This window comes from Schistosoma mansoni, chromosome 1 (genome assembly GCF_000237925.1).
Source record: "Schistosoma mansoni strain Puerto Rico chromosome 1, complete genome".
In the NCBI taxonomy this organism is placed as follows: Eukaryota; Metazoa; Platyhelminthes; class Trematoda; order Strigeidida; family Schistosomatidae; genus Schistosoma; species Schistosoma mansoni.
In genome coordinates this window covers 31,931,447-31,947,257 of record NC_031495.1, presented here as the reverse complement: position 1 = coordinate 31,947,257, position 15,811 = coordinate 31,931,447, and the positions used below count along the sequence as shown (strand labels likewise).

General features: G+C 28.8%; 1 protein-coding gene across 1 annotated transcript in view; it reads left to right on the top strand.

Annotated features, from left to right (window-relative positions):
* Positions 1-13,176, top strand: part of Smp_152830 (putative sodium/calcium exchanger) — a gene marked incomplete at both ends in the record, with an annotated part of 88,050 nt that extends 74,874 nt beyond the window's left edge. The window contains 4 exons of the mRNA XM_018794072.1: positions 4,308-4,407; positions 6,912-7,022; positions 11,677-11,835; positions 12,800-13,176. Coding sequence (XP_018648521.1) covers positions 4,308-4,407; positions 6,912-7,022; positions 11,677-11,835; positions 12,800-13,176 — 747 coding nt within the window. The remainder of the gene's footprint in view (positions 1-4,307; positions 4,408-6,911; positions 7,023-11,676; positions 11,836-12,799) is intronic.
* Positions 13,177-15,811: the final 2,635 nt, after the last annotated feature.

The following is a 15,811-nucleotide window of genomic DNA, read 5'->3' as shown; positions in this document are numbered from 1 at the left end:
GAAGCACTGGACGGCCGTTTCGTTCTATTATGGGACTCCTCAGCAGTGCGCATCCACGATCCCGCACTTGCGAGATTCGAACCCAGGACCTACCAGTCTCGAACCGGAGCCCTTAACCGATTGACCACTGAGCTGGTCGGCATCCAACGGTGTTAATGTCTAACTTCATGATTTCAACTATGAAAATACTAAATTCTCCATAAAACCCCCTCTGAACTTCCATTTTTCTCAAAGATAACTTTTCTTTCTGTAAAAATAACTAGTAGAAATACCTTATTCCATGTCCCTTTTTAAGCCTCTTCCCTTATCGCTTTGATTCATTCTTCTTGTTGTTTCTGGCTATATATATATATATATATATATATATATATATATATATATATATATATTCTTACCTATATAATCTATTATCAGTACATACTTAACTATGTATAAGTGAAATATCCCTTTTCTAATAACGGATTCTATTTTTCTCTATAAGTATTACATGATCCATTTGTTAGAAGTAGAAGCAAATCTGTACAAACAACTATTTTAAGAATCCAAAACAGTTCAGTGATATGGTTGATTAAAGTAGAATTTTTGTGCTTTAATATGAAATATCTGTCCGAATTTTTAATAAAATAAACTTGTGAAACTAAGATGGGTAGCTGTGTGGATAACGCGATGGCTTTTGAAGCGAATGGGTACTGGGTTCGAGTCCCAAATAGGACGAAACGCGCGTCCTAGATTCCACTGTTAGCCACTATCCATCTTTGCTTATAATGCTCGTGAATTAAGGCTACATCGAGGCAATACGCACAGTATGCACATATGCCAATTAGAGACTGACCAGTTGCAGTCCTGAACATCAATGGGAAGATTCAAACAAACAATACTAAGTAAATTTTTTTAATTAAATTTAATATTGTTGAAATTATTTGCACTTTTAATATATCTTGTTTTTTTATAAATTAAATACTACAGTATGATGAACATATGTCAATCATGTATTATTTTTTTCATTTTCATTTTTTCTCCTATTTCTATGATGTACTTTATTGTTTATCTATAGATTTTAATTTGTTAGAAAACTAATTTTAGTGTTTTCATTAACAGTTAAGAATATGTACACTGTACTATATTTTTTTGTGAATATAATAACATATTTTTAAGCAAAGGTAACGTTTATTAAACTGGATAATAATATGTATCATCTAATATGACTACTTATAATAAAATGTATATCCACGACCACTTCTCGCTAGATTCGAAGCCAGGATCTACCAGTCTCGCGCTAGAACACTTAACCGATAGACCACTGAGCCGGCATCCAACGATGTTAATGTCTAACTTCAACCAATCCACGAAGTTTGAGTAACCGTTCACCAATTGTCTTCAGTGAGTTGATATCTCATAACAGACGTAGTTGAACTCCACTGGTCACTGCTTCCCACTAGAACTCCAGGAAACATCTCTTGATGTTAGTCACTAGTGATTGAATCTCGCGAGGCGGGATCGTGGATACGCACTGCTAAGGAGTCCCACAATAGGACGAAACGGCCGTCTAGTGCTTTCAGGTTTTCCATGGCGGTCTAGCTTCAATTGACTCATGATTTCAACTATTAAAATACTGAAATCTCCACAAAACCCCTTCTAAATGTATATCATCCATGAGTATTTATTTAAACACGAAATTTGATTTTACAAATTATTTTCTGTGATTTATTATCAGATTTATAATGTTATCGTTCTAGAGTAATATAAAGTTTGTCAAGAGTTTAATGACTTCACCAGTCAGACTCATATTATAGTTTAAATATTACAACATATTCTAAAGGAGAACTTCTCAGATGTAATGCTAGACAAATTCATTGACTCCTTCAAAATAACAGTCAAATTTATTACCAAATAAAAATATAAGATTACGCAAATAAACATCGAATAATATCAGCATAATCATAGAATTCATATTGATTCCTCTTCACGTTGGACAATTCCATGAATGAACAAGGAGTTTTTATATTTTATTTTTCAAAAATAACTGATTTTCATAATAATTTGCTATGCATAGCAAATGTTCCATTTCAGTGTATCCTTGCGGAAATTAAGTTAAGTAATGTTAACATTTATTGTCCATTGTATAGTGTTTAAAATTTAGGGTTAGGCAACTTAACTAAAGAAACAAGAAGATGGATGTTAAGTAAACAAATATTACTATGCTGCTTGATTCCTGTTATTTAGGAATATTTCGTGAATTTTTTGAAAATAAAAGTTGTCATCTACATTATAACTGGCGTACTCATTATTCGTTATTATTTAGTAGTCGTGTCAATATTATAAACTAATACTGTATATGAAAACATCGGTAATACAATCGTACCAGTACATTCTTGACCTAAATTTGTTCTGAGAACATCTTTATCCTATACTCTATATGAATGCGATTCCTTGTAAGCGTCATATTTAAACTAAATATTTAGTGTTATTAGTTTGTTTTTCTTATTTACAAAAATGATTACTTACTTGCTTACTTACGCCTGTTACCCCTCGTGGAGGAGCATAGGCCGCCCATTACAAAAATGATATACGAGTAAAATCAGTATATAATTAGTAGAGGATTTATTTATTCCACTTACAATTTACCTCAAATTATTTAATTCATCTTTGTTCGTTTTAGTAACAACGTTAGATTAAATAAGTAAATAAAAAAAGAAAAAGGAAAAACAAAGAAAACAGTAGTTTATTTACTTTGATTCTTGTGCTTTCTACTGTTTATTTCTGGCGGAGGTGGATATTGCCCACGAATTCGCTCTTTTTTTAATGTTTCAAAAAAGTGATGAGGACACTGTACTTTAAATAATCAAAATGTTGTCCTACAAAACTGTTTATAAATTTTATTCCGTTTTTTTATTACTTAAACACAAAGTCACTTTTTTTACAGATAGTATTATTTACACAAGCAACACGGTCATAAACTCACTTAGCTTTTATATCATTATTTTAAATGACTAATAATATAATGACATTGTTAGATAACGTTTTCTATTTCAAACTGTTTGAAGTTCATTTTCTTGTTAATAATTAACAATAATAATTGGATTTGATATATTACTTTCAATGGATCATACAATATATCATTGTCAGTGCTTGGATCATATGAATAAACCAACAAAATTAATGTATAATTGAAGGCATAGTTCACATTTCATCAGCATTCAGCTAACTCTTAAGCCAGAGCTAAATATCCAATATTTTCAGTTTCAGTAAGGGTATCATATAGAGTGATTCATAGGAAACTTTACTATTGACCTACTGGTTTATTTACAAGTGCGTTAACCTCACTGCTTAGAACATTTCACCAAAACTTTGAGAAATCTACCACACTGTTAATGTTTAAAGATAAATTTCACCTTAATAGTCTATTAGTTTCATACAAGATGGGAAAACGTAAAATAGCTTTCTTGAACTATTCAGAAATACTTAGGTGTGTATGTTTAAGAAACTTCGAACAATGAAAAAACATTAGTTAACGTCCTTATCCCCATTCACTTAGCTAGTGCTATATGTAAATTTAAAGTTTTGGTTCATTTTTTTTATAGAAAAAACGCCCGAAACATCATGGTTGCCTACCAGTAAAATGACAACTTATCATGTGAATAAAAATAAATAATGGTCGTCAACGTAAAGTTCATATTGATGTAATTTTCTCACCAAATTAAGCTTTGTTCGCCTTGTTTTCAGCCAAACATCAATGAGCCATCAGTCTGTAAACATCTTGATGATATCAATAGTCCTTATGTTGACCTTTTATCTTCAATATGCATACATGAACCAATAATCAGAAAGTGAATTGCGCTAACCATGACACTGAATTAAATAATCACCTCTACAAAACTGAGTTATTTCCCAATCGCACTTTTCTAGGAATACTAAATATTTTGTTTAAATGGTTAACCAAATAAATAGTACTTCAGTTTTGGAAATGATTCTGATACATTCGACGGATATACGTTTTTCGTTATTGTTAAACATATTTATGTTCAATGTTTTAGACATTTATAATGCAATATATGACTTAGTATTTGATTTATTTGCAAAATGCGGTACTGGTTGACTTATCTGACAAGAAATATTTTTTAACTTAAAATACGAAATCAATCGTACTATGAGTGCCACTCAGTTTAGCTTTACATAAAAGAATGTCGATTTGTTCAACTCCACATAAGTTTCCACATACTTCAATAACGTTTAGTAACATTAACTAGAAGGGTATTACTGTTTTCATACAAAGTTTAGTTACGAATCGGTTTATCTATCTTTTTCAGAACACTGTTGACAGGTTAGTTAAACAAGGGACACTGGCCTTGGTGGTTGGTACATCATCTTGGAAAGAACAGTTCATTGAAGCGATTACTGTCAGTGCTGGTACGTTGTTTCATATTCTGTTAGCTTTCCAAATAATTTCATTTTGAGTACATATTTTGGATATACCTTTAATAACTAAATGATAACAACTACCGAATCGCCAACCGGTGAATAACTATTCAATTTCATGAATCACTTGTATTGAAATGAATATCCAAAAGTCTTATAGTTAGACCAACAAAGGAGGCGTCATGAATGGATGCCAAAAAAACCACGCTAAATAATAGTTCTGCCTAGTCACAAAGTATAAGAGGCCGATTATTTTAAGTGTGGATTCCTAAAACTGATTCTGTATAATGTCAGATTCCATCCACTATCAACCAGTTTCTTCCGTGGTCCTTTATGATAATGAATTTGTTGAGCGCTAAACGTCACTGACTATAAGTTAAAAGTTGGGATGAACAGTACGTAAAAGCGATATTTTGTTGTGTTTCATAAGTAAAAACATTATAAATAACGTCTTCCTTTACCCAACTCTGTTTCTTTCATTTCACTTATCCTTATTCGTACTATAATATCCATTTTTCATTCTCCTAAAATTGAATACCGTTATGCCTGAATAAACACACAATACTGTTTACTATGATACTTCATTCCCAAAAGATGTCATGAATTATTTCGACGTAACTAAATTCTACTGAAATATTCTCTACTCGGCAATAACAGCTTATTTCTTCGAGCAGAATAAAAATGTGATTTTTTGGATGAGGTAGTTAACCCTCATTTAGTAGTAAGGAGTATGTTTCCATCAAATATATGTATAGTAGTTCATCTACAATTAAGCCTGTTATTTTGATTTCCCACGAATATCATCCAGTGATTGGTCCCAATTAAAGAATATGATTTGAATATTTGTAATTACTTATCTGGATTGTACAAATGTCTTTTGGATATAATAGTAATAAGTGGAACAGCTGAATTAGATCCACGTTAATATTTTTCGAATAACCGGCTTTTAGTACAATAAAAGGTAACATTGAAGCTAAGTTATGCTTGAAAATAACTTAAGCCGCAAAGATTTAGACGATATTTTCACTCAATTTAATTGCAATCAGCAGAACTTCAGTAATCTCAGCGAATGTAAAAATGTGTCAAGTAGACATTAATCACTACATTTAGTTGTCTTTGGGATTTTTCTCTCTTAGAACAACCATCAACCAGGTGCGATCAAAGTGAATTAAAAGATTCACCACTCAAGGGTTATTCACACAAGTTCCACTTAGGCTTCAGTCAGTCTCACAAGACCATTTTTTAGATAACTTTGAAAGCATATCACATCTTACTGACATACGAAAGCGTATTTGTGAGGTACACATAATAAGACGTAATGAAATAGTATTTTATCCTCATTTAACTATATTATTGAATTGTTCAACAGCTACATTGAGAATATTATTGATAGTTCAATTACAGAAGTAAACTGAATTTAGTTAAACTGTCGCACCACATTTCCTATATAGAACAACTGAGAATAGTAATTGTAAGCTTATACCCTATTCAGGTCAGTTCTGAACGACCAATCCACTACGTTCATAAACTTCAATGGATCAGCATTTAGAAATTTGAAGTTTTTCCATGTCGAAGATCTACCGAATACAATAACAATTCTCGTATGAAGTGTTTGCGGTAATGGCATCTTATGTAGACTTAACACCGATATATCTAAGATTAGTAGTAAAAGACGTTTATTTCTAAACGGTTATGTTCCAGAGAGTTTTTCAAACTGCGCACAACATTTGTAACTCATAAACTATAGACAAAACGTAAGAGATTTATTTACGTCTAATTTTGACAACATATAAACCAATGACCAGGATAAAAACGAAAATAACTACAGCTCGCATTTACGAAATACTGTGTCTCATGCATTTTTCAATGTTCCAATTGCCTACTAATTCAATTATCATTTTTTATTTATACAATGAGTTTAATTTGATGCTTCAATCCACTTTTTCGTTATTAACTTGACCCTTTTTATTTCTTGAGTTCTATTTGTAATGATAATGTTTTTTTCAGGAAAACAGTAGAATACAGAGAATGAATATTTAATTTGAATTGTAAACAAATTATTGCTTCATATGCTTTTCCTTATTCTATTTTTGTTTCTATTAAAAAATCTTTGTTATTTTGAATTAAGTTGATTTTGAAACATTTCGTTTGTCAAAAGTCAAAACACAATAGTTTTCACACTTTGTCCAACGACATTACAGATAGATAAAATAGTCTCTCTCACTAATTATGTAGAATTCATTCACGGTCCGTCACTAATTATTTACAAATGTTTTCTTGAGACTACTGAATGCCATCTTCAATAAATAAATTGCTAATTAACTCTTTTCTCATGTATAAACACATTGATCATATAGAACTTTTACAGTTAATGCAAGAAACTAAACATTGTACATTACTGTTTATACGTCTTGGAATTTTTATTGTTCAACATAACTATGATATTGTATTCTTCCTCTTTACTTTTGTTTTAAATATCAAATTTTTGAAAAAAGGAGGCGATGTTGATGACGATGAAGGAGAAAAATTACCTACATGCATGGATTATGTGATGCATTTTCTGACCGTTTTCTGGAAAGTTCTCTTTGCATTTGTCCCACCAACAGGTAGGTATTATTTATTACATTTTGTAATTACAATCAGAAGAATGAAATATTAGCACATGTTATTACAGTTTACAGTGAAATTATACACTTACTTAAAACGGAAGCACACTATAATTTATAACTACCTCTAAGGAGTATATTACTTAATAATCAAATCACTTAATTGTACTCATATTGAATGTTTTATATAGCGTTGTCACACGGTGTCTTTGAATGGTAAATTACAAGAAATCCATGCGTAGATTATCCATGTTTTTATTACTGGTCTTTCCTTACTACAAATATATGGACTGATTTGTTATTAAACATTTAATGTGAGAAAGTATATGAAAAATTACTGGTTTATGCTATGAAGCGAAAAGAGAAGAAATACTGGGATTTTCACTTAATAATCTACTTCCGAGTTTATTCTAAAATGAAACCAAATCCAACTTCTCTTATGAAAAACGTTGCAACTAAAATTTCACTGTTACAAACACATTTTCAATTCAGGTTCTTAAGAATTAATAAAGCCTGAGTCTATAATAAATTTATCAGTTTACAAGCTCAACATAGTGTTTATTCATTCAATCGATAGATTAGCCAATCAAAATCAGGATAATACCAGATCAATCAGGTAACGGACTCAAACAGTCCAACTTTTATTATCTTTTCGCTCTGCGGATACGAAGAAGCAGACATGTTTGATAGTGCCAGATGATGAGATATTTTATAAATCACCAATCGTCTATAAGTCAATCATAAAGACAATATTTCTTTCTTATAAATACTGTCGTTATGGTAAAATGTTGCTTTAAACCGGATATTGGCTTCTATAACATGGAGCACATTTATTCAATGTTTGTTAAATATTATGATGAGGCATTGATTTTTTTACCTGGAATGTAACACAATCTGGGCTTTTTACACTTACCGTTTTCAGAAAATAAAATAATGCACCAGAAACATCTGCGATCATTTCACTCACATTTTCCTTATTCAGATAATCGTTTAAACAACTGTACCGGAAATAAACTCATAAATGAACTATTAGTTGACTGTTTTTCTAAAAAAGTTAAACGGTTGAAGATAAATAGAATTAGCCCAGTGACTCGATTCCTCTGCTTTCAAATATATTTATTTCGTTATGGCTAAAATACCTTTATATATAAACAAAGTGGTCACTTATTACATAGCATATGAACCGGATTTACATACCAGTATTAAAACAGCTGTGCTTTCGATCAGTTCACAGGACAAGAAAGCTCAATGCTAACCCGGTTATTTGTGAAACGCAAACCTTGTAATTTAACTACATTTTGAAGTGATTTTCTGGAATGAAGTTAAATTTGTACATCACCTGTACTTAACGGACGACTTGTGGTACTTAATCTTAATATGTAATCAGGATGAGTTCAACTGTACATTAGTTAGATTCTGAAATGACTGATTATGTAGATGAAAATTATTAGCCTTTTGTCTCTTCTTCTAAGCATAAAACCCAGTTTGTGGATAAAATTACGTATTTTTTTTGCGTAATTAAGTGATAAAAATTGTAGTGAAAAATCATTTTTAATTCCGCTAAAATAAAAAAAATTGCTGTTTTTTCTATAATGAGAATATATGAAACTAATCTAACATTTCATTAGTTTGTACGAAGTTATATATTTTATTACATAAACATTGTATCGAAAAGTATAGAAATACAGTAAGTTGTTTAGACTATAATTATGTAACATTTTCGATGACAAAAATATAAAAATTTATTTAATCAGACAATCTTTCCAAAATCTGTAGGCAACAAGTTAATTAATTTACATCTTCGCAAAATATTTACCATAATAAACAGAATTTAATTTTGATTCAGGTACATTTTAGAAAAAACATTCCCATCCTAATGAATTCCACAAAATTTTTTTATTCTAGTCAATTTTAATATTACTTCGATAATCAACTTTCAACTATGGCCCTTTACAACTGAATGAATTAAATTTTTTTTTAAAATATAAGAAATAGGTTTAAGATTATCCCTCATCACTCATCGAATGTCCAACAAGTTTATGGTGAAAATAATTCACACTTATCGAAATCTTTCAAAGAATTATGAAAAAACTTGGATATAATGGGGGTTTATTTTACGTTTCTAGATAATCTCTTCCGAAATCTTGTATAAATTAGGTAATCAGCTGTTGAAATAAATGTATCTAAGTTTCAGATCAATAAATATTCAAGTGGTAATTTTAGAGGCATTATTAATTCTCTCAAATCATTTCGAAATATAAACCCTGAAGTTCAAGTGTTTGTTTTTGCATCAGTTGACGAGGTCTCCTTCAAATTCATTCTTTACTAAACTATTACATTGGATGAATCACTCCTTTTAACTGTTATTCTAAAATGCTAAATAATGAAATTCAATAAAAGACGTTTAAACTAAAGCAAATACACCTTAGTATTAGCATTAGCATTTCTGGTTATTTCATCAAATAACATTCTGTCATGTTGTTAAACCTAACTTCATAGTACACATTACAATTAAATTTCAATCAATTATTCTATTATCATTTCTTTATTACTTAAACAAGATACAGGTTAATTTTAAGCACAATTAGTTGACACAAATTTGATAGTCAGATCTGATCAGTTACTTTATTCATTATCATTATTATATAATGACATTACATTTAAGAACGCTATCGATCAGTCTTCAATGAAAACCATTTCTATATTTATGTATACTAGTTCATATTGTTCAAAATCAATTGATCACTATCCTTAAGGTCACAAAGATTGTATCAGATAATTAGTTCATTTTACAATTATACAAGAAAATTACAAGAGCATTAAAAAAGATAACTAAACAGATTATAAATACTTGATACACTTCTAAATGATGAAAACATTTTTGATCATAGTCTATCTTAGTTCATTTCTTGTATTGATAACATTCAATATACTATAATCTACAACGAATAATTTAATCTTATATATGATATACAGATATAGATAAAATATAGTTTAAACATTTTTATTATTAAAATGAAGAATATTCAATTGTCAATAAAATATTGAAATTATAATTGGTATTTTGTTATGATAGTCAATATATTTTTAAAAACATAAAGTTCAGCGATAGGGATCTCTTTTCTCAATGAATTTCTTATCAAGCTGTACAACGGTATACATATATGAGAATGTTTTGTTAAAGTACCAATTCATTGAGGAAATGTGAACACGACGAATAACCAAGATGACGTAATAGAAAGATTATAATACTAGATTACGTAATACGAGTAATAACATTAGATTTAGTGAAATGTTTTCTTAACTAACTGTTTATAACAAATAATAAATAAGGAAGCTTTTATTGTTGTTATAATATTGTTTTTTTGTACTTGAATATGATTGTAAATACAATTATGTAATCACCAATTTTTCAAAGTATAAAATTTAAAAAAACAAATCTGTACTCAATTTGGCACGTATTTGTTGGTTAGGAATTTATGCGGGTTATCCATATTCTAGTTAAAATAATTTATTTATTCAGTTGTTTTAATAATTAAATGACATTTTGGCGTCATTTAGTTGGTTTACATATAAATGTGTGTTTTTTTAGTAAAACTAACATAACTAATAATATACCAATACATACCAGCATTATCGAGTACTATTCAATATAGAATAAAAGTAATGCGAATAATAATCTACATAATGAAAGTAAATTACAGGAAAGATTAATTAAACTCCGTTTGATTGGTTGAACATGAAATCGTGACTTCATTAGATCACTTTGTAAAGATTAGGCTAACAATTATACATATTTCTTAATGTTATTCTATTCTTTTTTCATGAATCTTTTATTATTAAGCGGGGATAGTCATGCAATCTTTAACTGGTGAGGTTAATGGGTTAGCAAATTAAGTTCTATGACATGTAAAAGATAGTAGAATATGTATTCAATAAAATTTGTGAATATCAAATGCTTATAGGGTAAATTATGGAACTTCATAAATTTCCGCTACATAATTACCGGAATTTTAAAGCTTATTTTTAAACCATCTGAAGTTTTTTGGGCATCCAACATGATTAGCTAATCGTAGTATAAATATTAATACAAATTGAAATCACTTAATATCTAACTAATTTTCTGTGATTAAAACTTGTACATAATAACGTTGAGAGTTTCTAAACTACGAATTTTTTGTCATCATCTTCAAATGGTCTTGTGGTCTGAGTTTCATCGTCTAACTCATTCAGCCTTATTTCTTATCCGCAGTGCTAGTTTATATCTTATGACCTATTTAGAATTATTGTATAACAACAAGGATGCATTTGTTGTCATTTGTAGACAGTCATCACAAAAGATCCGTAAAGCATTTATGCTATGAACCATTTACTAAAGACCACATTCTATAAGCATATTATAATGTTTATTCAAGAAATAACTGGCAATTCATGCTAGTTTTTGTCATGTCTAGCCTGTGAACAAGAGTAATTTGTTGACAATTATTGATTTTACTAAAAAATAATCATCAAAACTCCGAAATGTTGCTGCCATATGGCTTTGATATAAATGAATAAATTAATATATATATATATATATAATTTTTTATGCACATTATTTGTTGTTTAGTTATACAGTAGCAATAATGTTTTTCTTTACTAATCTTATTATTAGATTATGGAGGAGGTTGGTTTTGTTTCACCGTATGTATATTAGTTATTGGTGTTTTAACGGCAGTCATAGGAGATGTAGCATCATCATTCGGTTGTTCAATTGGATTGACTGATGCTGTTACTGCAATTACGTTTGTAGCACTTGGCACCAGTTTACCAGGTAATGTTATAGTATAATTAGATTAATTAAGTACAGAACGCTGTATAATGTCTTATAATGTTGATTTTCCATACTAGATCAAAGGTTTACAGTTTCTAAATGAATTTTACCTTTTTGATTAAATTTCAAACAATAATTTTAAAGCCCATAAAAAATAAACAGTCTACGAAGATCTGTAAAATAATTGATATTCAGACTTATTGTCCTGTTGACTACTTTATCTCTTTTCATTAAAATATTACAGTGACCACAACAAGCTGGAATTGTTCCCTAAAGCATTGTGGCCAAATTTAAACAAACATTCGGAGTTTACTTGGAAATATATTCTTTTAATTACAACTCCAAGACCTTATTTTACAGAAAAAATTGCTAGTGGCTTTTTTCCCAAAAAAAACAATAAAGGAAACTGTACGATGGTCGTGAAAATAGTCGCTTAACAAATATACGTTTCTTCACGTCTCTATCTTATTTAGATGTACTTCTATCTACTGATGACTGTGATTTGTAATAAAGTTACTTTTTTCCGGTACGATATTTTCACCTTTCATGTTTATCTTTCTACTATTACGAAGGCGTTCAAAGTAAATGTGTCTATCAATACAGTACAAAGGTGATGAAATGAATAAACGAATACATGGTAGAATCTCAAACTGAAATAATTTTTTTATTTATACATTTGCATAGACGAACCCATACAATGTGACTAATATAACAAGACTATCTCTGACTAATTCAGTTTCACCATATAGTCAGCTAGCTAACTATAAATATGCATAACGTCACTCTATGTTCATCAACCACTTAAAATAACTTTCTGACTAAAATAAAAAGTATATAGCTACTGGTTATCCATATATTATAATGTTACAATCGCTGATATATAATGCTTATATTTTTGTTAAGATTTATTTAACAGTTTAGTAATCTAACCTATTTCATTTTCTACACATTAAAATGGTTTTAGATACATTTGCAAGTAAAGTTGCTGCTGTCGGTGATCAATACGCTGATTCATCTATTGGCAATGTAACTGGTAGCAATGCTGTAAATGTATTCTTAGGCATTGGTCTAGGCTGGAGTATAGCTGCTATATATCATGCAATTAAAGGAACACAATTTTTAGTTCAACCGGGATCATTGGGTTTCTCTGTTACTACATATTGTATATTTGCTTTAGTGGCAATTTTCTTAATATTATATAGACGTAAAAAATCTATTGGAGGTGAATTGGGTGGTCCAAAAGTTGCAAAATATATTTCAGCTTCATTTTTATTTTTCTTATGGTTTGTTTATATTCTTTTAGCTGGTTTAGAAAATTACTGTATTATTGAAGGTTTTTAATTATTAAAAAAACAACAAATAAACGAAGAGATGAGACAAGAAAAAGAGGAAAATTACCTTCAGTAACAGCATTACACAATCTAATAAGTAAAGCATCTAATTTTATATCATATGAAATATATATATATATATCCAAATATCATCATTAAAGCAAAGTTTATCTAATTATGAAAATGAGAGAATCCAATGCTCATAATTCCATTACTATCCTATACAACATCCATTTAAATAACTCATTAAAACTATGCACAATTCATCAAATATATATATCACAGATTTCAGTGTTGTTGTTATTATTATTATTTCTTCGTTTAATTGTTCGATAGAAAATTACTAACGGTGACATTAATCATGACAATATTGACACATATTATCATTATTATTTTATTATTATTATTAGTTCATTTAATAGTTTTAAACATATAAATAGTTGTACTTCATTATTTTCTCCCTTGCCTTTATTTCTCTCTTTCCATAATACAATCATACAATCATTTTCATTTATAACCTAAAAAAAAAACGTAGATTTACTAATCAAATAAACTGTTAAGATTGTTTTCTCTCACCTTACTTCATGATTGATAAGTTTATTCTCATTCATTAATTTTTTGACAATTTTTTTCTAGAAAAAAGTAAATCCTAGTGACAATGTGCAGTACTAATATTTATTGTTTATACATAAGAGTAAATGAGTGTAATATGTATATTGTTATGTGCTTGTATACTAATTATTAATAACAGAGTCTTAATGTGTTTTATTTTCATAGATATTACTTTGCACCTTTTTATTATGCACAACCCAACATCTTTACTACATATACCAATACATTATAATTATATATATATAATAACTGAAATAAACGCTCATAAATTAGGTTTTATAGTTTTCTCAAATACTTTTCTTGATCAGTAATACATCAGATAATACAATGAGAAACAATTAACCACACCTATAATCATTCTCAATGTTATTTATTCTCATTCGTATGTATATTTTCAAAAACAAAAAGTGACGGATAATATTCCCTTTTGTATATTGATTTATTTATCCATTCTTTTATATATTCGTTAACTCATTCATATTATCAATTTATCTATTACTTCAATTTACATTGTTACTTAAATTCACTAATGCTAGGCAACAACATTTTTAATCGTTTCTGATTGCAGGGAAATAAAATATATATCCACGTTGCATAAACTCATTATAATAAGTCAAAATATGACCTCGTTGAAGAATAATATGTGTGTAAAACAATTAAATTGAGTTGAAGTAAAATACATGTTTATTCTTTTCCAAAGTAAACAAGCCTCTATATATATATACTGGTCGAAAGAAATCAGCGATAAAACCGTATGATTTTTAATTTCCATAGTAAAATCAACAAACAAATATTTCTCTTTTGGACTTTATAAGTATTCTGGGAATTTATTCCGAAAAACTATACTCATATGTATTATTCATGTTGTTAAGAACAATATTAATGTTCATTAATTGCATACAAGTTCATTGGGGTTTCGAGAGCATAGTCACATAAAGTTCATACTTTCCAACATTTGATTCATATGAACTTAACTGGGTATTTCTTTCAGTAATAGAATTAAGCATCGGAAATTTTGTACATAACATATTTGTACATAATTTTAATCTGATTTCAATACATTTCTCTGCATGGAGTGCCGTTTCCTCGCCTTTTTTTTCCAACTAATCTTTAAAATATCAAACTTTTGTTGTTTTTTTGATTCATGTATTTACCGTTTTAAATCCGTCATCCTTAATAAGGTAAATCATTCAATTTTTCCTTTGAATTTTTACACTTTAAACATACTCCTCCTGTCATTTGTTTTTTCTTTAAAATTGTTCTACCATATTTTTTTCGGGGGGGGGGTAAATTAAATGATCAATAAGTATTTCAGGATGAAATAGTTTTCATTAAATGATCTAACATTCAAAATCATTGTTACGCCTTATAAGTAACACTTATATGAGTTTATTGATAAAGTTTGTGAATACAAACAAAAATTAAATTCAGCGGCATATAAATTTGAATTAATCATTTTTCTCATTTTGTATTTTTTACTCCATATAACCCAATGTAATTTGGTGTGATTTTATAGTGTTAGTTATTGAGTTTATACCTACCACATTTAAATATTAATTGTCGTAATCTTACTAATTATCCATATGTATATCTACTTATATGGATATTTACTGTTTCACAACTTTACACCATATTTGAAAATAAAAAGTATTGTAATTACATTTTATTCTGCCGTTCATGAACGCGTATGTTTCTGTAGATTATTTACATTATTTCCAAAATAGATAAGCTCTATATATTTATCTTACTTGGTTTTGATAATTTTATAAAGTATTATCATTGATAATGTTCGTAAGACTAGCAAATTTATAACTCATTTTAACATATAAAAAAATTACACTTATCAGACGGTTTCTAAGCATATCACCAAACTAACTTTGATACTATTCAATAAACGACGCTATTGTTCAATAAGAATATTTTTTGCATTATATATAGAATAAAATCAAAGAAAATCGGCTTTATTTTAATTATCACAAGGGGTTTTGAGGAGATTTAGCATTTTTCATAGTTGAAAGCATGAGTCAATTGAA